We start from the raw sequence: 25083 nt of genomic DNA on the forward strand, positions 1-25083 counted from the left end.
CTAATCAAAGGCAAAAATTCCCCATCACTTGGAAACATTTCCAACATTCCTGACTTGATTTATCAATTTTGGTGATCTTTTCAAAGAACCAACTTTTGGCTTGATTTTCTTTTTTGTTTTTCTATTATCCGTTTCTTTAATTTCTGCTTCAATCTTCATTATTTCCTTTCTTCTGCTTATTTTAGCTTTAGTTTCTTCTTCTTTTCCAGTGTGTCGAAGTGAAAGTTGAGGTTACTGAGTTGAGATTTTCTTTTTTAATATAGGCATGTATAGTTATATATTTCCCTCTACTCACTGCTTTAGCTGCATCCTGTATGTTTTGTGTCTTCATTTTAAATTCATCTCAAAGTATTTTCAAATTTATTTAATTTTTATTTGACCCATTGATTATTTGTGTTGTTTAATTTGTACATATCCATGAGTTTCTCACTTTTTTCTATTATTGATGTCTAATTTTATTTCATTGTGGAAAGACAACATATTTTGTATGATTTCAGTCCTTTTAACTGTATTAGGGTTTGTTTTATGCCTTAGTAAGTATCTATCCTGGAAAGTGTTCCATATGCCCTTGAGAAGAATGTATATTCTGCTGTTGGATGGAGTGGTCTACAGATACCTGTTAGGCCTAGGTTGGTTTATAGTGTTGCTCAAGTCTTCTATTTCATCGCTGATCCTTTTTCTAGTTGTTCTGTCCATTACCGAAGTATTGAAGTAAGTCACCACTTGTTGTATTGTGTATTTCTCCCTTCAATTTGTTGATGTTGTTTCCTGTTGCTTGGGGTTCTGTTTATACTTACATCTTTCTGGTGAGTTGACCCTTTTACATTTATAAAACATCTCTTCATCTCTAGTATTATGTTTTGTTTTAAAGTCTGTTCGTCCCATATGATTGGTAGACTCGCTCCAGCTTTCTTGCAGTTGCTGTTTGCAGAGTATATATATTTTCCATCCTTTTACTTTCCACTTATTTGTGTCTTTGAACCTAAGGTATATCTCCTGTAAACAGAATACAATTGGATTTTTAAAAATTGTCTGGCAATTTCTGCCTTTTGGCTGGGTCATTTAATCCTTTCCCATGTAATGTTATGATACATAGGGTGGATTCACATCAACAATTTTTCTCTTTGTTTTCTATATGTCTACTATCTGTTTTGTTTCTCTATTCTTCCTTTACTTCTTTCTTTTGAATTAAGTGAATATTTCCTAGTGTAACACTTTAATTCTCTTAATGATTTTTTTCACTTTTTTTTTTGGTTATTTTCTTAGTGATTGACCTAATGCTTACTATATACATCTTAGCATATTAGAATCTATTCCAAATTTATACTAAATTATAAGATATAAACATTATTTTTATATAGGCATATTCTCTTTTCCTTTGTTCTGTGATTATTGCTATACATGTTACATCTGTATAAGGCACAATTCAATAATACATTTTTATAACTATTTCTTTAATCTTGTATCTTTTAAAGAAGCTGGGATAAAAGGAGAGCAAGTACATATTTATAGAGTTACATTAACCTTCTGATTTCCATTTCTGGTTCTCTGTATTTTTTCCTGTGAATTTGAGTTTCCATCTGGTGTTGTTGCTTGCTATGTGTATGTATGTTTCTGTGTGTGTTAAGATTACTTTTTGGGGTCATTTGCTTTCAGCCTGGAGAACTTTCTTTGTTATTTCTTGTAAGGCATGTCTGCTAGCAACAGATTCAGTTGTTGTTTATCTGGAAATCCCTTTATTTCACCTTCATTTTTAAAAAGTAGTTTTTCTAGATATAAGATTCTTTTTTGCTTTTCGTTCTTTGATTATGTCATCTCACTGCCTTCTGGCTCGATTGTTTCTCATAATAAGTCAAAACTTAATCTTACTGGGGTCCCTTGTATTTGAAGAATTGTTTTTCTGTTGATTCTTTGAGGACTTTCTCTTTGTCTTTCAGCATTTTAACTCTGATGTGTCTGGGTGTGTATCTCATTGTGTTTACTTTTTTTTTTTTCTTTTTGAGACAGGGTTTCAATCACCCAGGCTGGAGTGCAGTGGCACCATCTCGGCTCACTGCAACCTCCGCCTCCCAGCCTCAAGTGATGCTTCCACCTCACCCTCTTGAGTAGCTGGGACCACAGGTACAGGCCACCATGCCTGGCTCATTTTTGTATTTTTGTAGAGACAGAGTTTCTCCATGTTGTCCAGGCTGGTCCTGAACTTTCGGGCACAAGCAGTCCGCCCGCTTCAGCCTCCCAAAGGGCTGGGATTACAGGCGTGAGCCGCCATGCCTGGCCCACTTTTTGGTGTTTATTGAGCTTCTTAGATGTGTAGATTAATTCTCTTTATCAAATTTGGGAACATTTCAGCCATTATTTATTGAAATACTTTTTATGTTCCTTTCTCTGTCTCCTGTCTTTCTAATATTCCCATTATGAGTAGGTTGGTGTGCTTAATGGTGTTCCACATTTAGAGTACACTCACAGTACAGCTTCTAAGACTCTTGATTTTTCTTCATTGTTTTTTTTTTCTTTGTTCTTCAAATTGCATAATCTTTCTTTATCTCTCTTCAAGTTCACTGATTCTTCTGCCAGTTTGGATCTATTTTGGAACCCCTCTAGTGGATTTTTAAAATTTCAGTTATTATACTTTTCGACTCCAGAATTTTCATTTGGCTCTTTTTTTAGAATTTTGATCTCTTTGTTGCTATTCTGTGTTTGATGAGACAGGGTCGTTGTGCATTCCTTTACTTTTTCAACGATAGTTTCATTTAGTTCTTTGAAAATATTTATAATGATTGTTTTGAAGTCTCTTTTTTTTTGATAAATACGACAACTGAGCCTTCTCACAGGCAGTTTCCGTTGCCTGGATTTTTCCCCATGTATGTGTCACACTTTCTGGTTTCATTGTATATCTCATAGTTTTTTGTTGAAGACTTGTCATCTTAGATGACACATTGTAGCCACCCTTGATTCTGATTCCCTCCTTCCATGGCTTCTCCCTGCTTGCTTATTTATTTGTTTAGTAACTTGGCTGGACTATTTAGCACAGTCTGTTTCCCTTGTGGTGTGATTCCTCTGACATCACTCCCCAGAGGGCAGTCTTAGGCATGTACAGTCACCCTGGGATGGCAGTGGTTTTAGCAGGGCTCTCTCTGTCTCTTTCCATGGCCTCTCTCTCAAGCTGTCTACTTATGTTTGTATGACACCATCTGTTAGGTTCCACTCATTGCCAGCCTATGGCTCTGTTGTTCCCAACAATGGCTTGGGGCACATGATGCTCTACAGCTTGATCTGGTTAAATCCAGGCCCCTTCGTAGGGGTATTTTTGAGGCCAGTCTTTGAGGTTTGTTCTGACCCCAGGAAGGCTCTTCTGAGCTGCCTCTTCCCTGGCTTTCCAGTAAACCAGCCGGAATATGGTTTATCTTGGTGTTGTCACGGAGCCACCAGCTTCCTCTTCGTTCCCTGCTGCAAAGCTCCGTTCTTTCCCAGACTACCTTAGGCTTGAACTTCTCCACTCTGCTTCAAATCAGTTCCCGTGGGGAGCACTTTGAAGTTCTCTAACCTAATGGGTAGCTTCTTTTCCTGGGAAGAATTCCTGAGGCACTGCTCTGGAGCTGCAGGCAAGGACAGTGGCCCACTTTTTGTGGAGTGACATGTCTGCCTCTCATGCAGGGCACTGGGTGGAGGAAATCGCTTCGAATCTTCAGAGCTTGTCTCTCCCAGTGTAGAACCTCTGCCCAATGAGTCAACAGAGATGAGGGCAGTGAGGCCCCAGTGTTCTGAGCCTGCCACACCTGGACAGACCCTGCATACTATGAGTTGGAGGAGGAAGGGAGTCCCAACCTTTCAGCTGCTTTTATCTGGAGTAGAGCTTCTAAAGCACAAAGTTGGGGGGAATGAGAAATGCGGGCAGCCTTCCCCACCTCCCCCAGCCTGGGGAGATACCGTAGCCCTGGACTGGGAGCTGGAGGGAGTGGAGCCCTGTCTTCTTGCCCACACCTACTTGGAGCAGAGCCTCTCTCACACCAAGCTGGGCAGGGAAGCAGGTTTTGGCTGAAGTGCCACAGACTCAGTCTTCTTAACAAGATTTAGTAGATTTTCTTGAGCCAGTTTTTCTCAATTTGCTGTAAACCCTTAGGAAAATGTACAGAGACTTTAAATGATTATGTTTTTTAAAACTTTTTTTTTTCAGTGATAGCTGTCTCTGGGGAGGGGTCTGCTGAGCGACTTGTGCTGTCATTCTGGAAGTCAGCTCCCCAGTGATGTGGCTTCTTTGCTGAGCTTTGCCCTTGCCCATCCCAAGGGGTCCCAGTGAGCACTGGAGGCTCTAGGTTGGGCTGTGCATTGACACTTAGCATTCTCGCAGTTGTTGTGAAACACTGACCAGACATGAGGGACCTGCTACTTGTTTCAAATACATTTAATTTTCACAGTCTTCGTTATGCAAGTAGCAGGTAAACAGGCTTACTTTGTGCTTTGAGTTGGCAAATGTAATTTATCTGAGGATTAAGTGGAGGTAAATTGTGCTCCCCTCGTGGCTCCCTGGGGAGATTGAAGAGGCCACTTGGGCAGCCACCTCCAGACTGCGGCTGGTCATGCAGGGAGCTCCCCGAGTCACCACGGATGTCCTCCGTCCTGCCTCACTGCTCATGCTGTATCATCACGAGGATGCTTTTGCACACGCTGGTCCTGAGGCCCGTGTCCTCTGCCCTCCCTCCAGGTCATGCATGACCTGCTTCTTCAGGCCTCCGTGACACCCCAGAGAGGAGAGCTGCTCCTTCTGATGATATCTGACCTCATCAGGGAGGATTTAGAGGCTGATTGACGGCCAACTATCTAGAGTTTATTATAGTTTCTTTATGGATATAGTCATGTAATTTAGAGGCATATGTGCATGTGTGCACGCACACACACGCACACACACTCACACTCTCCATAAGCCACAGAAAAGACAGCTGGGTGAACGAAAAGTGTCTGCAGGATTTGTTGCTAGAGTGAGAGCAATGTATGTAGCGGGGCTGTCTGTGTCGCCGATAGGATGGGGTTGCGGGGGGTGTGTGTGACAGACAGAGAATCTAAGCCAAACCAATCCAGCCTGGAAGGATGTTTTATTTGATCTGCACAATGCTGGAGGGAAAAAATGAATTATTTGCCAATATTTTAAGATTGAGGGATTTTACACAAGATTACAAAGTTCTTTTGAAAAATGAGGAGATCCGACGCCCTGAGTTTGTATTCCTCCTTGACAACAGTGGCCAGAACTGTGTGGTTTCTGATACCAATGCGGCCCCAGTAGGAGACTGAGCTTGTAGTCCCTGACACAGCTCTTGCAAATGGAGCGCTGGCTGGTTCTGTGAGTCCTGCAACCTCCATCTATCTCCCTGTCAGCTTTCCCTTAATTAATTTCATCAGGAGCCCAAGAACTGTGTCTTTCATTCCAAATGGATTGGAGCTGGCTACAAGCTGAAGTCGGGGGGGTCTGCAGGCAGTTGGGCTCTCTCGACCTTCAGTTTTTAATTAAGGAGCTGGAGGCCCCCCCAGAGCATGGCGGGGGGAGCCCCTGGGAGGTGGCTTCTTCCTGCAGATTTCATCCTGGCCTTACTCTAGTTTTTGAGCAATATTATTTTTTGGAAACTGAGGTGGGGTGGGGGGGGCATCAGATCCACACCTTACCTTAAGGTGTTGTTGACTGCGAGACTTGTGCTAGGAACTCTGAAGGGAGGGACAGATAACCTCTGTCCTCAAGGAGCCCACAAGGTAGCCAGGAGGGCAGAGTGACAAACATTGGAGAGTTTACATCACTGAAGCAGACAAGAAACTCTGATTGCAAACTCAGAGGTGAAGAGAACGTAACTCGTTTTATTTTTCTTTATTGCAACTTAGTTTCTTTTGTGAGCTCCTGTTCCTCTAGGGACAAAACTTAATCTTAGTTCTAGGCCCCGCCTTTCTCTGAAGCTGCACTTTCATTCCAGGGAGATTGTGTAATGCCATGATCACAGGAGGGGGATCCGTCAGGGTAGGCGGGCAAGGCTGCAATAACAAACAGCTTCCATCCCTCTTTGGTTTTAAAGAACAAACGTCATTTTCCTATGCACGCTACATGTCCATGGTGGCCCGTGGTGGTGGACAGTGAAGAGCCCAGGCTGACGGAGAAGGCACCGCCTCGAGCCGTTGCTGTGTGAGGGAAGGGGTCAGAGAGGACACTGCACTGGAAATCATGTGCTCAGCCCATAAGACACGTGTCCCTTCTGTACACAACTCAGTGCCCAGAACCAGCCCCGTGGCCTCAAGAGCCCCGAGGGGCAGGGGTGCGGACCTCCCCTGTGCCCGCGTGTGGGGCATCTGGAAATAGGTGGCACCAGTGACTTCCACAGTTCCCTGGTATTGTCTCCCTCCACCCCATCTGTCGAGACCCCTTGCCCATGCGCCCATCCTCCCAGGCCTTCGCTTCACCCACCTTGGTTAATCTCTCATAACCCATGCTCCTCACCTGCCCCTCAATCTTAGGGGGCAGATGCCAAGGACAGCACCGGTCTGGTCCCTCTGAAGGTCACCGTGTTGCAAAGAGGAGCACCCAAAGTAAATGTCTCTGATGACAGGGCCAGAGGGACTTCACATTGTCCGCAGAAGCATGTTCCAGGTCTGCCCAGGTTACCGTGTGAGAGTTTCAGATGACAGCAGTGGTGGGAAAGGGGTGAGGTCTGAGCTGGTTGATGATAGAGATTATTGCAAGATCAGCTTCATCATCGAGGGGCTCATCATTCATAGACAGCTCATGTCATCCTCACATCCTAATGAGGAAGGCAACTCATTACGTTCCCCCAGTCTGAGCACAGAATTTCGGCTGGTTCCTTGTAGATGCACAGCTGGTCCCGGGCAGCCCCAGGAATAGAACGAGGTGTCTTCTGGCCCCAAAGCCCACGCTCTTCCCACTCACTGTCTTCTCCGTCTTACTGCCCCTCTCCTTATCCTCCCACTTAGGAATGTTTTCGTCTTAAAAAGCCCCACAAACTCACTCACCCAGACTTCATAGCTCCTGCAGCTCATTTTGGAGAAAGCAGACAGTGGGCCCCACCCTGTTCTCAGACCCTTTGTCCTTGCCCATGGCTTGGCCTCTGCTGGACACAGCGGTAGATGCAGGGGAAGAAATGGCAGAGGAGCTCACATAGGGAAACTCAAAGTGACAGGATGACAAAGGCCCACGGTCACTGCTGGGCCCCAACTGTGCACCTCTTCCACAGAGGCTGCCTGGTCTCCTTCTGGACAACTTTATTGCCCAGACATTCTGTAATGCATTTCAATCCTTTTGACATTTAAAACCAAGTATTTCAGAGACAAGACTGTCCAGGAAATGTCTTTCCAGGGTAATTAACTTGAAACCCAAACCCTGACGTTTGGAAGGGCAGGCACGGCGTGTACTCTGCCCCCAGAGGGCACTGGAGGGCTGCGGCCTGGAGGCACTCGGGTGGGTGCCAGGAGCCACCTTCCCTCCTCCTTCTTCCTCTGGAGCAGAAATCTCCCAGAACCTGTGTGACTTCAGCTACTGAGGCAGAGAGCCGCATGCTCTTCGTGCACTTCCATCCCCCACCCTGCTATCCCAGGGATCCGAGATGTGCCAGGAGCTGCGTCTCTTGAGCATCCTCCTGGGGAAAAGGTTCAGGGGTGGAGTAAGGAGCTGGTCCTTTGCAGTCTCTCATCTCTCTCCCATCCTTCCCTGCAGAGGGAGCAGAGGACAGAGGCTGCTGTGCTCAGGGTGGCTGCACCAGAGCAGGCCCCGTGGATGATGCCCCACTTTCTGAGTAACCAGAAGTGTATTCTTTTCAGAAACAGGCTCCCATTCGTGCAGGATCTGTTTCAAAGCTCACACGTGCGTGTGGAAGCAGAGCCATGTTTCCAGACAAATTCCGTGGATGGCTGAGCTTGAGGAGTGTTGCAATGCGACCTTCCTTTTGGAGAGTCATAAGACACATTAGCATACAAAACCTCTGCACTTTAAAAGTGAAAGTAGAGGCCAGTTCAGATTTGGGTTAGGTCAATTCCTACAAGTAGTGTGGCCATAGAGTGTTTTCGTTGCAGAATGACGAAGCTCTGAGGACTGCTGTGATCCAGATGCTTTCTACCTCATTCGTGGGCCTCCCTTCTATCACCTCCCCCAAAGTCTCACTTGGCTTTGTCAAATATTAAACACATTTAATTTGTCACACTCAGTTTCAAGTAATAGAAATCCAACTTGAACTGGCTAAGGCAAAAAGGGAATGTGATGGCTCATATAACAAAAAAGTTCCAAGATGCTGGACTTCAGATATGGCTTGATCCATGAGCTTAAGGAATATAATCAGGATTTTGTTTTCTTTTTCCGTCTCTCAGATCTGATCTCTTGTGGTGCCAAAATGGCTGCCTGGACCCCAAGCTCACTGACATCCTTATCCTCTTAGGGGCTCCGTAGAAAAGAGAGTTTCTTCTCAGCAGTTTCGAAGAAAGCCCTTGATTGAGTCTCATTGGGCCAGCCAGGGTCACATGCCCATCTTTGAACCAATAGCTGTGGCTGGGGGATTTGATGTTCCAGTCAGCCAGTCCTGGGTCACATGCCTCAGAGCCAGGAAGGAACCAGCCCACCTGGACCTCATGGAAAGATGGAGTGTGATAGGTTCCCTAAGGAAATTATGGGCTCAAATACTGTAAGAATGTGGACCGTGTGCATGGCAAAGTCACCCATGTCCGATATCCCCTCAGCTGATCTCACACCTTCCCACCGCCGCTCTAAAACAGGGCTTCTCAACCAACACTATGGATACTTGGGCTGGGTGACTCTTGTGGGGCAGTCTTGTGCATTTGTAGGGTGTTTAACAGAAGCCCTGGCCTCTGCCTGCCTGATTCCATCCCGTTATGACAACCCTAGATGACTTAAGCCATTGCCAGTTGTCTCTTTTGGGCCACCTTGGCCCTGGTTGAGAACCACAGGTCTAGATAGACCAAGCTGAGCTTACCTTCCTGCCAGTCACAATGCCACATCTCACCCACATGGTTTGTTTTGATGAAGACTCATACACTTTCTTGTCTAGTACATAAGTGTGAACATGTGAGTATGAATGTGTGTGTGTTATTCCTTTGTTTAGACTAAAAGTTCTTTGAGGATAGGGGCTGTTCTGTGTCCCAACAATTAGCACATAGTTCCCTCTCTGTATACATGTATGAGGTGTACAAGGAATGAAGAAAGGAAGGGAGGGAGGGGGGAGGTGGGAGGGAGGGAAGAAAACTGGAGCAAGTGAACATGATATTCTCCTATCTTCTGCAGGTTTTCCTCTTCTGATCTGCATCATTTCACTGTCATTTGCCATGGACAGTTACGGAACAAGCAACAAGTAAGTGCAGGGCTCTGCCTTGCTTTTGGCAGGCGTTCCATGGAACAGCTTGTGGCGAGAGCCCCATGGCTCTTGCCTTCCTGTGCTCTTCTGGGTGCAGCGGTGCTGTACAAAGCTGGCTCCCACAGGCCCAGCCAGTGAGAAAGTCGTGGTCCAGGGAGAGGGAGAAACAACCCAGCTGTGCTCTGGACGTTTTGGGGCCTCGGAACTAGCAACAAAGACCACAGAGCACCTCCAGGAATAGCAGGGGGCCTGCTAGGAGTTTCTGCTTGGAAATGTTTCACCCTCGTGGTCTTCTCAGACACAGTTCTGGTCATCCACAGAGGCTAAATTGTGACCCTTTCACCCTTTCTTGGGGTGGTCAGCAAGCGCACTGTGCAGACCGTGTGCCCAGTAACTCACAGGGAGCAGGTACGTGCATGTTGGAGTAAGTGGGGCCTGCTGTGCACCAGGCAGGTGGTCTTGAGGGTCCCATTGCTTGGGTAGTAGGGGATGGACCTTATGATGTCCAGTATCTCCTGTTGCCACTTGAAATGCAGCTCATGGGTCCACAGTTGTGTCAGGAAGAGGATGGGATGGTGCTGAGGGACCAGATCAGCTGTTCACGTTCCAGAAAGATGATTTTCTTCCCTTACAAGAGCTTTCACTCAAATGTCTCTTGGAAGCTGCTACCTGTTCTAGCCACGCTGAGAAACCACTGAGTGAAAACATGGAAAATAAATATTGACGGTGCTTACAAACAGAAAGGAAGTTGAGCATTTTCACAGCTTCAGAATGAGATAATAGTACAGACGAATAGTGAAACTGGGAGAAATCCAGCCTTTTCCACGTTGGTGCAGGTTCCCTGAAGGCGAAGCATTTGTAGAAGGCAGTGTCTGAGCGCACAGTGAAACAAGCGTGGTTATGCAGACCACTGTTCTGGCCTTCCTTTCATTCTGGATGCTGTTAGAAGTTGAGGGACTAATTAGAAGAAGAATGTTCTCTTCAAACACAGCTTAATGGCATTTGTTCCCTTTTATCCCATCTGGAGCTTGGGGATGCTGGACTCACTCACAGTTCTGAGTCCCAGGGTCTGACTCTAATATAAGCCTTTTCCCACACTCTTGCCCGAAAGCCAGGCAGCACCAGCCAGGTTCAGGAAGCTCACCGGGTTTCTGAACAGGATAGAGTATCTATCAGAAGCCCCTTGTTGACTTAAAATTCTGCATGAAATGCTGGAAAGCACAATGTCTCTCTTTGCAGAAGCATCCCACTCTCCGGAGAGCCTGGTTTGAATCGCACCTTTGCAGAGGTACCATTCAGACTTGCAGTGCATTTTCCTTTTAAACAGTGCATCCTCAGATGAGAGGTTTCTCCTCTCCGTGCTCTGGGTGTGCAGCCATGAATAAGCCTCTTGCAGGTGCTGTCTCTTGTTTTGGGGCATTTGCCGTCTCCTGGTCCAGGAGGCTTTGGGGAGGAATGGGGGCAGGGAGGCAGTGTGCTGACAGTGATCTCTGAAGTCACCTGAGCTATTTAGGGCTCAGATTCCTCATCTGCAGGATTGGAGTGATCATAGCGCCCACCTCAGGGGCAGCATAGGATTAAATGAGATGATGGAGTTTGTTGTGCTGTGGGGCAGACCTGCTGCTCAGTGAGCAGTCACGGAGGGAAGAAATAAGCCAGCCCCGGGGAGACACCACATTGGGTGCTAGTGAGGACTGCGCCACGCACCTGCCCAGATCCAATTAAAGGCACTCCAGGTCCTTGGGCAACAGTGTCCAGGAGTCAAGAAGATGAGAGGTCCTAGGGACTCTTCGGCTCTTGACAGTGCTGTAGGCTCTGGAGATGAAATTGTGGAGGAGCTGGCTTTTTTTTTGCCTGAGTTCTGGGGGTCACTTCTCAGAGGCCAGATCCTCAAACTGGACCCTCCTCTCAGGACATCAGAGCAATCACTAGGACCCTCTGGAACCTTTCCTCTCAGTTGGAGGGCACTGAGAGAGGGGAACTGACCTCAAGCTTTGGGCATATGGGAATGGTCAGGTGCTGCATCGCTGACGACTCATCAGGATGGGAATCCCTCACAGAAGGCCCCTATTGGGTCATACTTGAAGTGCTCTGCAGGAAAGCCAGTCCCCAGCAAAGGTTTATTTCCTAATGAAATTAAGATCTATTTTGGATTTTGGCTAAACTCTCCAGAGGTTGCTGTCCTGGTCTTCAAACCTGGAAAATCCTTTCCAAGAATGAGACGTGGGATCATCATGGATAAAAATACATTTGCAGGGATTAGGAATGTTGTATGACTGCCCCAGGTGGACCCTGTAAGCTGAGAAAGACATCACCTTAGCAACTACTTTTGGATGAAGGTACGCTGGCAGGTGGAACGAGGTTGTTGAAGTAACGGCTCTGCTTCCCTCCGCAGTTGCTGGCTGTCGTTGGCGAGTGGCGCCATCTGGGCCTTTGTAGCCCCTGCCCTGTTTGTCATCGTGGTACGTTTCCTGCCCTTGTGGGCGCAGAGCGGGGCTGGGGAGGGGCAGGAGGAGAGGGTGCGGGGCTCTGGAGATGGTGCGGGGCTCCCTGAGGAGCTTCTGAAAGATGCAGCGTCGTTCCTCGGTCACTCCTCGCTAGGGCTCCTCTGGGCCAGTGACTGAGGGTCTTATTTCCCGGAATGCTCAGGAAGGCGGTGCTTTCCAGGCGGGTCCACTCAAGGCCCCAGGGCTCTTCCAGCCGAGGCGGCAGGTGCAGGCACATAGCCCTGAGAACAGCACAGGCGCGGGCTCGTCCTTCCCCATCCTCCGGTGCCTTCTCACCCACCGGCTAGCTCCTTGCTCAGGAGTCACCAGGACTCCAAGGCTGCAGAGGGGAATCTCAGCAGAAGCCTCCTGGGAACCACACATAACAGTTACAGTTACAGTGGTTTGCAAGTGACAGAAAACCCAACTCAGAGTTTTTTGTTGTTGTTTTTGTTATTGTTTTTTTGAGACGTAGCCTCACTTTGTCTCCCAGGCTGGAGTGCAGTGGTGCGATCTCACTGCAACCTCTGCCTCCTGGGTTCAGGCGATTCTCCTGCTTCACCCTCCCAAGTAGCTGGGATTACAGCCATGCGCCACCACACCCAGCTAATTTTGTATTTTTAGTAGAGACGGGGTTTCACCGTGTTGGCCAGGCTGGTCTCGAACTCCTGACCTCAGGTGATCTGCCCTCCTCTGTCTCCCAAAGTGCTGGGATTACAGGCGTGAGCCACTGTGCCTGGCCCCAACTCAGAGTTTAAACACGAATGGGGATTTACGGGTTCCTGAGTCAGGACCATCTGTGGGGAGGCTGGGCCCAGGGCTCCTGCACCTGCGCTGGCATGAGGCTCGTCCCTCATCTTCTCTGCCTCCCCGATGGAAACGGAGGCTTTTTCCCAGCACTCCCATCGCCAACTCCCAGGCTGGTTCTCATTGGCTGTGGTGAGTCATGTGTCCGTCCCAGAACCAATCAGGGAAATGGGATGGAGTTGAATGATTGGTCAGGGCTGCCTCACATGATTTCTTTGTGCAGTTAGCACCGATGGACACCAGGGGCTGCTGGCCTGGTGGGGTCGTGATCAGAGGGTGTGACCTCAGCAGAGTCTGTGCTTTCCCTTCTGTACTTCCACGTGCCTGTCTCTGAGGGCCCTGGCTGGTTGGGCCCGGGCTGCGCGTCCTGGCCCAGGCTTCCCGTCTGCAGGTTGGGTCAGGGCCCCGCAGTGAACTGGAGCAGCTCCCTGGACTGAGGGGCGTCAGGGGCCCAGGGGTGTTGGGCGGGGCGCCACGAGCCGAGGGCAGGAATGTTTATGCAAGCAGAGGAGGTCGCAAGGGAAAGGCTTGTGGCATCAGAGCCTCCCTCACAGCGTCTACAGAGTTCCGAGCAGGGCTGGTTTTTCTTCAAGTGGAATCACTGTCCGCTGCAGAGGGGACGCCTTTGGGGCTGCGCGGTTGAGCTCTTAGGGTCTGGGGGCCGCAGCGCCTCCCCGGGGCTGCGTGAGGATCACCTGCCATCGCTTTACCGACTCTACCCTTTAAAGAGTGTCAGAGGCTTCAGTGAGAGGTCTCCGCGCTCCCTGGGGGTCTGGGAGGACCATTCATTTTGTCAACCAAAATGCAAAAACGCTTTCAGAGCGGACTCCAGTCATCAAACTCCTGGCTGGAGCATGGCCAGTTGGGAGGGGGTTTAAAGGACGTTTAGTGACAGAGGGTGGGAAGGGTAAGTTGTATTCAAGACTCTCCTGTTCCTTGTTCTCCCTTTCTCTCTACTGACTTAAACCCTCTAGAACCGCAGGGCCTGGGCAGAACAGGCCCCTGTGTCAGACACTGTCCTGGTCATCTGGCTTTCGTGTCTGACCGCGGTCAGTGACAGCTGGGGTTCCGAGGTGGCTCTGCCTGGCTCCTTCACCACCCACACGGCGTGGGGCCCAGCGCCAGGAACCCAGCACCCATGTGTCTCCCAGCTTCACTAGAGTACCTTTTGTCATTCCTGAGGGGACATTACCTTCAGGGCCCCACCCCCTACCCCACTCCTTGTTGTCAGTGGCCATCATTCCTGGAGGACAGAATGAGCCCTCAAACTCATTACATAATTGAATTACCTGGGGAGTTTTTTTTTTTTTTTTTTTTTTTTTTTTTTTTTTTGCGACAGTCTTCGCTCTGTCGCCCAGGCTGGAGTGCAGTGGCACAATCTTGGCTTACTGCAACCTCTGCTTCCCAGGTTCAAGCAATTCTCTTGCCTCAGCTGGGACTACAGGCAGGTGCCACCACGCCCAGCTAATTTTTGTATTTTTAGTAGAAACAGGGTTTCACCATGTTGGCCAGGCTGGTCTCAAACTCCTGACCTCAGGTGATCCACCCGCCTCGGCCTCCCAAAGTGCTGGGACTGCAGGCGTGAGCCACTGCTCCCAGCCCCGGGAAGCTTTAAGAGTATTCCTGCCTGAGCTCCACCTCCTGAAGTTTCGGCTTCTTGGCCTTTAGAATCTTCCAGATGATTCTCAGCACAGCTGGCTTGAGGTCCTCATGCCCTCCTGGGACATTGGTAGCAACAGGCAGATTGGAAGGGTGGCAAGAGCTGAATGGGGCAGCCTTAAAAGATTCCAGGTTCAGGCTGGGTGCAGTGGCTCATGCCTGTAATCCCAGCACTTTGGGAGGCCAGGGTGGGTGGATCATGAGGTCAGGAGATCGAGACCATCCTGGCTAACACAGTGAAACCCCGCCTCTACTAAAAATACAAAAAAATTAGCTGGGCATGGTGGCGGGTGCCTGTAGTCCCAGCTACTCGGGAGGCTGAGGCAGGAGAATGGCATGAACCTGGGAGGCGGATCTTGCAGTGAGCCGAGATCGCGCCACTGCACTCCAGCCTGGGCGACAGAGTGAGACTCCGTCTCAAAAAAAAAAAAAAAAAAAAAAAGATTCCAGGTTCAAGTGCAGAGGCCAGCAAACTGCAGCAGTGTGGCCCACTACCTGCTTTTGTAGATCGAGTTTTCTTGGCACACAGCCACGTCCATTGATTTGCACATTGTCTGTGGCTGCTTTCAGGCTAAAACAGCTGAGCCGAATAGTTGCAACAAAGACTGCGTGGCCTGCAAAGCCAAAAATACGAACTGGCTCTTGGCAGAAGGCATATCAACCTCTGGGCCAGGGGGTGCCGTGGAGGTTCCAGCCGACCCCTGCGGGGAGTGCCGTGGAGGGGAGTTGGGGGTCTTGTCCCTCTCACGTCTTCAGAGGATCCCAGGGTTTGTGCCATCTGGGCCAATTCCTCATTTACCCACAAGTCCTCAGCCTTATTTCCAGATGAAGAAAGCAGGTTTTGGGATAACAAGTATAGCATGACCCCATTTGTTAAAAAAGTTAAAAGCTCTATATGGGTACACACCCACATGTGAACATATAACTGAATAAGAAAATGCCCGGACAGATGCACACAAAATAATGGTTCCCTAAGGAGAGGTTTGGGTTTGGGGAGTATGTGTTTCAAGATTATATGCACCTAAAAACACCCATGTATTGCCTGCGTAATTGGAAAATTAAAAACTTTTAGGAAGCTGTGTGTTTACATTAGAACATGCAGTTTCCCTGTGTCCTGGCAAGGTTCATCCTGAAAAGGCAAGAATTTGGGAGACAGTAAAGGGTCACTGTGGGGCCTGCTGGGCCTAGGGTTGAGGAGAAAAGGGCAGAGCCTAGCCACTTCCCGTAACACCCCGCACTAGGCACCTACAGCCAAACACACACACTGCCCACTGCCCGTTCTCGAATTGTTCTCAGCTGTAACACACACACTGCCCGCCGCCCGTTCTTGAATTGTTCTCGGCTATAAGGCAGGGAAATGGCTTTTCATTCACTCGGTGATTCTAGTTACACAAAATGCGAACATGGCCGTAGGCCCGGCATTCCCTGGTGTCTTAGTCTGTAGGGCTGCTGGAACACGGGACCACAGGCTGCACAGCTTAAACAAATTTATTTTCTCACAGTTTTGGAAGCCAGAAGTCCAAGATCGAGGTGTCGCCAGGGTTGGTTCTCCCGAGGCCTCTCTCCTTAGCTTGTAGATAACCGTCTTTTCCCTGTGTCCTCACATGCTTTTCCCTCTGTGCAGGTCTGCGTCTTAATCTCCTCTTAAAATAAGTGACTGCCTAAGCCCGTCATTGGATTAAAGCTCACCCTAGTGACCTCGTTTTAACATAATTATGTCTTTAAAGAACCTGTCTCTAAGTGGTCTTGTTCTTAGGTACGGAGGCTTAGGGCTTCAGCGTATGAATTTGAGGGGACATAGTTCAGCCCATAACGCCTGATTTTCCAGAAGCCACAGAGCCTAGACACCCCGTTCCCCCAAAGAACAGGGACTCTGTGGATGTCAGGGGCACTTTAGCCTGAGCCTTCAAAATGGCTTGTTCTGTGCTGGCCCCACCAAGGGAAGAAGGAGAGTGCCTCCAGGTCTGGGGAAGAGAAGGAGTCTCTGATTTAAAATCTTTGTCTCCCTTGGGGAGAAGCCAGGGTAGCTATGTGTCTATATAGAGACAGAGATATGGTTACAGATATATATACAGAGGTATAGATGCAAACAGATACATAGAGACAGATACACAGATAGAAATGTAGATACAGATATAGGCAGATACATGGATACAGATACAAATACAGAGATAGATACAGATGCATTGCTATAGATGCATAGGCACAGATAAGCATAAATATAGATACAGATATATACAGATGCTCCTGAACTTACAGTGGGATTAAGTCCTGATAAACTCATCATAAGCAGAAAATACCGTAAATTGAAAATGCATTTAATACATATAACCTACAGAACATCATAGCCTAGCCTGCCTCAAACATTCTCAGAACTCTTACGTTAGCCTAGAGTTGGGCAAAATCATCTAACACAAAGCCTCTTTATAATGCAATGTTGAATATCAAATGAGTTGAATACTGGACGTGAAAAACTAGTTGTATAGGTTTGCAGAGTACAGTTTGTACTGACATGTCTTGCTTTCACACCACTGAAAAGGTGAAAAATTGTTACTCGAACCTTCCTAAGTTAGGAACTGCCTGTAGATACATGTGGATACTGATACATAGATACGGATACAGACAGACAGAGACATACTGCTGTGGTTTGAATGTTTCCCTCAAAGTTCATGTAACTTAATTTCCAGTGGGACAGGTTCGGAGAGGTGGAACTTTAGGAGCTGATTAGGTCGTGAGGGCTTTGCTCTCGTGAATGAGTTAATGCTGCTGTTGTGGGGGTGGTTTCATTATTGAACGAGCAGGTTTCTGATGAAAAGATGAGTTTTGCCCCCTTCTCTCTCTCTGTGCTCTCTTGCTTCTCCGACTTCTGCTATGGGACAGTGTAGCAAGAAGGCCCTTACCAGATGCAGGCCCCTCAACTTTGGATTTCCCAGTCTCCCAAACTGTAAGAAATCTCTGTTCTTTATAAATTACCCAGTCTGTGGTATTCTGTTATAGTAGCAGAAAACAGACTGAGGCACCCACTGCTGTGTAAACTAGCTATTTGTATGTGTGTGTATGTACCTGCATAGCCCTTTCATTGTGAAATAGCGGTGTCCAGCTCAGTGTTTATTCACAAATCAACATTCTGGTGACCCTGAGCTAGGTCAAGAAACAGAACACCAGGATTCCTATGCAGTCCTGCCTCCCTCCTCCCACCAGAGATCACCGTGATCTTGGCCTTCATAGATGCCACGAGACCTTTGCTTTACAGTTCTACTGCCTCCATGTGCATTCCAGTTTTTCTTCTGCAGCGAGGCCTGTGAGTTGTTTCTTTGACATCTGCCTTTAGTGGGGAGATGCTTAGCTGCTGGAATATCCATGGTACTCACACTGTACATGCCTCAGTCCCAGGGCATTTTCCGATTTGTAGTCGAGTGTGGGTGTACCATACAGCAAGGCATGGATGAGGATGAGTGAAATGGAGTGAGGGGGGCCAGGCCTGATTCTGTATTATATTTTCCTGAAATGTCAGATTTGTGCCACTCGCAGCCATAGTCCCCCACCGCACCGATGCAGGATTGGAGGCCATGGTGAGCCGCTCCTCCTCTTAGGAAGCCACAGCAAATGTATCATCCTGATAAGATGGTAAAAATGTGCCTGGAAAATGAAACCAGACTGACCCAGGCTAAAAGAAAAAAAAAGACCCAGCAAAATCTTTGGAGAAAAAGGAAAGATGATGAATTCTGACAAGTAATAACGTGATCAGCTTAACTGTTGTGAAACACTTAGAGTGCATCTTAACGCAAAGCGGTCAAGATAAAGTAAAGGACTTGAAATCTCAAATTAATCACTTGTAGCGTTTCATGTTGGCAAAACATTTTGCTGCAACTTGATCATCCTTTCAGTGGCCTTGTCAGAAAAGTCTGGGAACAGTCATGTGTGCATCTTTCAGCTTTACAGCTGAGAGGTCCGGGGCAGAACCAAGCTTTATAGCCTCCAGAGGCAAAGCAGGAGTGATGATGAGACCTCTGAGCTCATGTGGGTGTTGGTTGTGATGGGACCCTGAGCTCAGATGGGGTGTTGGTTAGGTTGGTTGTGATGGGACCCTGAGCTCAGATGGGGTGTTGGTTGTGATGGGACCCTGAGCTCAGGTGGGGTGTTGGTTGGGTTGGTTGTGATGGGACCCTGAGCTCAGGTGGGGTGTTGGTTGGGTTGTTTGTGATGGGACTCTGAGCTCAGATGGGGTGTTGGTTAGGTTGGTTGTGATGGGACCCTGAGCTCAGGTGGGGTGTTGGTTGGGTTGGTTGTGATGGGACCCTGAACTCAGGTGGGGTGTTGGTTGGGTTGGTTGTGATGGGACTCTGAGCTCAGGTGGGGTGTTGGTTGTGATGGGACCCTGAGCTCAGGTGGGGTGTTGGTTAGGTTGGTTGTGATGGGACTCTGAGCTCAGGTGGGGTGTTGGTTGTGATGGGACCCTGAGCTCAGGTGGGGTGTTGGTTAGGTTGGTTGTGATGGGACTCTGAGCTCAGGTGGGGTGTTGGTTGGGTTGGTTGTGATGGGACCCTGAGCTCAGGTGGGGTGTTGCTTGGGTTGGTTGTGATGGGACCCTGAGCTTAGGTGGGGTGTTGGTTGGGTTGTTTGTGATGGGACCCTGAGCTCAGGTGGGGTGCTGGTTGGGTTGGTTGTGATGGGACCCTGAGCTCAGGTGGGGTGTTGGTTGTGATGGGACCCTGAGCTCAGGTGGGGTGTTGGTTGGGTTGGTTGTGATGGGACCCTGAGCTCAGGTGGGGTGTTGGTTGGGTTGGTTGTGATGGGACCCTGAGCTCAGGTGGGGTGTTGGTTGGGTTGGCTATGATGGGACCCTGAGCTCAGGTGGGGTGTTGGTTGGGTTGGCTATGATGGGACCCTGAGCTCAGGTGGGGTGTTGGTTGGGTTGGCTATGATGGGACCCTGAGCTCAGGTGGGGTGTTGGTTGGGTTGGTTGTGATGGGACCCTGAGCTCAGGTGGGGTGTTGGTTGGGTTGGTTGTGATGGGACTCTGAGCTCAGGTGGGGTGTTGGTTAGGTTGGTTGTGATGGGACCCTGAGCTCAGGTGGGGTGTTGGTTAGGTTGGTTGTGATGGGACCCTGAGCTCAGGTGGGGTGTTGGTTGTGATGGGACTCTGAGCTCAGATGGGGTGTTGGTTAGGTTGGTTGTGATGGGACCCTGAGCTCAGGTGGGGTGTTGGTTGGGTTGGTTGTGATGGGACTCTGAGCTCAGGTGGGGTGTTGGTTGTGTTGGTTGTGATGGGATTCTGAGCTCAGGTGGGGTGTTGGTTGGGTTGGTTGTGATGGGACTCTGAGCTCAGGTGGGGTGTTGGTTAGGTTGGTTGTGATGGGACCCTGAGCTCAGGTGGGGTGTTGGTTAGGTTGGTTGTGATGGGACCCTGAGCTCAGGTGGGGTGTTGGTTGTGATGGGACTCTGAGCTCAGATGGGGTGTTGGTTAGGTTGGTTGTGATGGGACCCTGAGCTCATGTGGGGTGTTGGTTGGGTTGGTTGTGATGGGACTCTGAGCTCAGGTGGGGTGTTGGTTGGGTTGGTTGTGATGGGACTCTGAGCTCAGGTGGGTTGTTGGTTAGGTTGGTTGTGATGGGACTCTGAGCTCAGGTGGGGTGTTGGTTGTGTTGGTTGTGATGGGATTCTGAGCTCAGGTGGGGTGTTGGTTGGGTTGGTTGTGATGGGACACTGAGCTCAGGTGGCGTGTTGGTTGGGTTGGTTGTGATGGGACCCTGAGCTCAGGTGGGGTGTTGGTTAGGTTGGTTGTGATGGGACCCTGAGCTCAGGTGGGGTGTTGGTTATGATGGGACTCTGAGCTCAGATGGGGTGTTGGTTAGGTTGGTTGTGATGGGACCCTGAGCTCAGGTGGGGTGTTGGTTAGGTTGGTTGTGATGGGACCCTGAGCTCAGGTGGGGTGTTGGTTGGGTTGGTTGTGATGGGACTCTGAGCTCAGGTGGGGTGTTGGTTGGGTTGGTTGTGATGGGACTCTGAGCTCAGGTGGGGTGTTGGTTGTGTTGGTTGTGATGGGATTCTGAGCTCAGGTGGGGTGTTGGTTGGGTTGGTTGTGATGGGACTCTGAGCTCAGGTGGGATGTTGGTTAGGTTGGTTGTGATGGGACCCTGAGCTCAGGTGGGGTGTTGGTTGTGATGGGACTCTGAGCTCAGGTGGGGTGTTGGTTAGGTTGGTTGTGATGGGACTCTGAGCTCAGGTGGGGTGTTGGTTAGGTTGGTTGTGATGGGACCCTGAGCTCAGGTGGGGTGTTGGTTAGGTTGGTTGTGATGGGACCCTGAGCTCAGGTGGGGTGTTGGTTGAGTTGGTTGTGATGGGACCCTGAGCTCAGGTGGTGTTGGTTAGGTTGGTTGTGATGGGACCCTGAGCTCAGGTGGGTGTTGGTTGGGTTGGTTGTGATGGGACTCTGAGCTCAGGTGGGGTGTTGGTTGGGTTGGTTGTGATGGGACTCTGAGCTCAGGTGGGGTGTTGGTTGTGTTGGTTGTGATGGGATTCTGAGCTCAGGTGGGGTGTTGGTTGGGTTGGTTGTGATGGGACTCTGAGCTCAGGTGGGGTGTTGGTTAGGTTGGTTGTGATGGGACCCTGAGCTCAGGTGGGGTGTTGGTTAGGTTGGTTGTGATGGGACCCTGAGCTCAGGTGGGGTGTTGGTTGGGTTGGTTGTGATGGGACCCTGAGCTCAGGTGGGGTGTTGGTTAGGTTGGTTGTGATGGGACCCTGAGCTCAGGTGGGGTGTTGGTTGGGTTGGTTGTGATGGGACTCTGAGCTCAGGTGGGGTGTTGACTGTGTTGGTTGTGATGGGATTCTGAGCTCAGGTGGGGTGTTGATTGGGTTGGTTGTGATGGGATTCTGAGCTCAGGTGGGGTGTTTGTTGGGTTGGTTGTGATGGGACTCTGAGCTCAGGTGGGGTGTTGATTGTGTTGGTTGTGATGGGATTCTGAGCTCAGGTGGGGTGTTGATTGGGTTGGTTGTGATGGGATTCTGAGCTCAGGTGGGGTGTTGGTTGGGTTGGTTGTGATGGGACTCTGAGCTCAGGTGGGGTGTTGGTTGTGTTGGTTGTGATGGGATTCTGAGCTCAGGTGGGGTGTTGACTGTGTTGGTTGTGATGGGACTCTGAGCTCAGGTGGGGTGTTGATTGTGTTGGTTGTGATGGGATTCTGAACTCAGGTGGGGTGTTGGTTGGGTTGGTTGTGATGGGACCCTGAGCTCAGGTGGGGTGTTGGTTGATGGGAACTATGCACTCACTCAAGTTGCTCGAGATCCTCTCCAGCATCTCCAGGCATCCCTCTCATGGGTCCCAGGCTTCACGGTTTCTCCATCCCCTGAATCACTGGAACACTGCATGGCTGAGTTTCTGTTCCACCTGACCCCAAGGACACTGCTCAGTCGTTCACAGGAAATGGGTTTCATATTATTTCCTTTTAATTTATAATTGTTTAAAACTAAAATTTAAAGAATCTGATTTTTGAATTGGCAACACAAAATTTAAAGGAAAAGCTTAAGAATCTATGCATAAATGTGTCTGCCTATGTATGTTTTTGCATTCCCTGGTTTCCACCCTCCCTCCAAACAGGCAACCCGTGATGCTGGTTTCATGGGTATCCCGGGGTTTTGTGCAGATAGGGGGATTGTAACTACATACCCACCCCATGGCGGCCTTCAGTGTATGTGGGGTGTGGCTTCTTCGCCGAGGAAGAGCTGCCTGAGTCTGTCTCAGACCCACAAAGTGTTCCATAGCGTGGGTGTGGACAGCAGCCCTGCCCTGCTGTCTGAGTGTGGACGGCAGCCCCACCCTGCTGTCTGGGTGTGAGTGACAGGCCCGCCCTTCTGTCTGGGTGTGAGTGACAGGCCCGCCCTGCTGTCTGGGTGTGAGTGACAGGCCCGCCCTGCTGTCTGGGTGTGAGTGACAGGCCCGCCCTGCTGTCTGGGTGTGAGTGACAGGCCCGCCCTGCTGTCTGGGTGTGGACGTTCAGGTTGTTTCCCATCTTGTTACAGATAAGGCCCCGGCCTGTGTCAGTGGGTGAGGTACCCGGAATAGAAATCCCTCAAGGGAAAGGGGCAGGAGTTGCAGAATGGCAGAGTCAGGACCTGGGGAAATCTCCACTCCCAAAACAAGGAAAGAACTGGAAGAATTGTTTTGAAAATATATTCGGAATTCTAGAAACAAAGGCATGCACACTAAAAGCATTTATTCAAGAAAAACTTCTGAATCTCAGTAAGAGCAGGCAGGGTCTGTGGCAGTTTGACTTGGGGCACCTTCCATCTCCACCTCCCTCTCTGTGTGATGCTGTAGCCACCACTGGAGGCACGAAAGTGCTTCCCAGGCAGATGGCCAAGGCCAGCCTGCCCCGAGGGCACGGGCCGCACTCACACATCAGTGACCATCAGCCATCTGCAATTGAAATCCCCACTCGAAGTAATAACTGCACATTAGTCACGCGTTTGTCACTGTCCTAGTTGAATCATCACTGCATTTGAAAACCACTGACCTGTCATCCACGCTGCTCCCGCTTTCTGCTCCTAGTTGAGTGTGGCTTTCTTCTCGTCGTTATACAGTGAGGTTGGCTGGAGGGCATCAGCGTTTCTGGACATGCTCTTTGTGCAGACGCCATGCTGGGTGGCTAATGTGTTGACTTCTTTTCCCTTCCCTGGCCTTCGGACACTTCTATTATTAGCCTCACTTTACAGATGGGAAAATAAGGGCAACTAAGGTGCATCCGACTGTCAGCTGAGCTGGGCGTGAGCTGAGCTTCCAGGTGTTGTGGTGGTCAGTGAAGACAGGAGCCGAGGAGGGAACAGTTGGGGTGCTCACTGCCACAATAGTGTCCTAAGGGGCTAGGCAGGAGGGGGCGGCCCCACCACGCACCACTCTCTCCCAAAGAACAGCGCCAGGAGGGTCTGAAGCCTCCGTGCAGACAGGGCCGGTCTCCTGCTGAGAGAGCCCTGGGCGGAGGGCTCCTGCTGATTCATGGGCTCGGGAGCTGCACGAGGAGGGAGGGGAAGGGCTCACAGTGGAAAAGTCCTGGGCACAGAAGGTGGCTTCAAGGCCCCTAGGGTGAGGCGTGCTCAGCAGTTGCTTCAGAAAGGCCTGGCGCGGGCACCTAGGCGAGGGGTGCAGGTGTGTGGAACAGCGAGGCTGGCCCATCCCGTGCGGGGGAAGAGCGAGGCCGGCCCATCCCGTGTGAGGGGAGAGCGAGGCTGGCCATCCCGTGCGGGGCCCCAGTGGCTGCCCTCCGACTGCAGCTCCCTTCAGAGACTGCCAGGCTCTGGCCGCGCCCAGGCTGGCGTGGGGACAGCAGCTGCCCTGTGAGGCCGGCGAGGTAGAGCCCTGTTCATTGCCTGAAAGTTCGAGCCTGAGAATTCACACAGAGGACTTTATCCTGGAACTGGACTCCTTGCTGACTCTGTACACGGCCTCAGAATTTTTCAGACACAAAGGAGAAGGCTAACCCTCACCCTAACCCCGCAGCCAGAGGACACTAGGGGGTTCTTCCCCATGCTGCGCCTGCCTCGCCAGCCTCCTACTGAGGGAGCCGCCCAGGTGAGGGGCAGGTTGTGCTGAAGCCTCTGCCAGGGCCCCTCAGTGCCCCGCCCAGCCCCATAGGTCCCAACAGGAGCCTTCCAGCAGTTTCCCAGCAAGGAGGGGTGCTGGCAGGAGATGATGCCCCTCTGCCACAGCTTCTGTGGCTCACGCAGCCGCAGGCCTGGGCCGGGGCGGGAGATGAGAGCCAGCCGCTGTGCCGGGGCCTGGCACATTGAGCAGTCGTTTGCACAGTGGGCACTATCCTTCTCATCACCTGGGGCACTGAGGCTCCGAGGATCTGGGTGAGTTGCCCAGGGTCACACTAACGAAGCAATGCTAAGATAAGGTCTGGCCCAGGCTCCTGCCCTCATGCCCGGATGTGTTCCTGGGACTAGAACTCGTCTCTGCTGTCTTCTCAGTGCAGGAGCTCTCGGAGGCAAGCTTGCATGTTGTGTGTGTTGGTAAAAGCCCACGGAACAGGGTGAGATTTGTCCCAGTGACGCCCCTGTGTCCCAGGAGCCCTGGCTGGGCAGGGGTAGCCTGTGGTGAGGGCAGTGGCCAGGCGGATGCAGCTCTCCTGCAGGTGCAGCCCAGGCCCCCCTCACCTTCCTCCATGGCTTCTTGTGCAGGTCAACATTGGCATCCTCATCGCTGTGACCAGAGTCATCTCACAGATCAGCGCCGACAACTACAAGATCCATGGAGACCCCAGTGCCTTCAAGTAAGTTGACCTCAGGCTGCCAGCAGTGCCACGGCCCTTCTGCCCCCAGAGGACTGCTTTGAGGTCACAGGAGAGATAGCCACTCCTGCCTCTTGTGGCCGGCACCAAAGTCCTCCACTTGCTCCGTGTCCCTGCCATCTCGGGGCAGCTCTGGTTTCACACCCTCGCTTGGCTCTCGTGACCCGGGACAGGGCCTTTACCCAGCCCCAGAGCTCCCATGTGTAGAAGAACGGAGTCTACGGAGTTCTCCTAGGGATTTCTTCACCCCAGGGTGATGAGCAGCTGGGGGGTGGCAACGGGGAAGATTCTAGAGCCAGAAAGCCCCTGCCAGTCCCACGTCTGCCCTGGCCATCTGCTGGGCTCAGTGAGCTTAGCCCCTCGGCACCTCGCCTTCCTCACGTGCAGAACGGGATGATAACAGGTTCCCCCTCAGCTGGCACATCAGGGAAGGTGCAAGGGAGAGCAGTGTCCTGGCGTGCTCTGGGCTGCCCCGCCTGGAAAAGGGGCGGGGTCTCT

At 50.4% G+C, this 25083-nt stretch overlaps 1 protein-coding gene across 5 annotated transcripts in view; it reads left to right on the forward strand.

Annotated features, from left to right (window-relative positions):
* Positions 1-25083, forward strand: part of ADGRD1 (adhesion G protein-coupled receptor D1) — a 189375-nt gene that overhangs the window by 155162 nt on the left and 9130 nt on the right. For all 5 annotated transcript variants that reach the window (XM_024348158.3, XM_024348159.3, XM_054664742.2 and 2 more), the window contains 3 exons: positions 9278-9344; positions 11743-11809; positions 24476-24567. In XM_024348158.3, coding sequence (XP_024203926.2) covers positions 9278-9344; positions 11743-11809; positions 24476-24567 — 226 coding nt within the window. The remainder of the gene's footprint in view (positions 1-9277; positions 9345-11742; positions 11810-24475; positions 24568-25083) is intronic.

Source organism: Pan troglodytes, chromosome 10 (assembly GCF_028858775.2).
Source record: "Pan troglodytes isolate AG18354 chromosome 10, NHGRI_mPanTro3-v2.0_pri, whole genome shotgun sequence".
NCBI lineage: Eukaryota > Metazoa > Chordata > Mammalia > Primates > Hominidae > Pan > Pan troglodytes.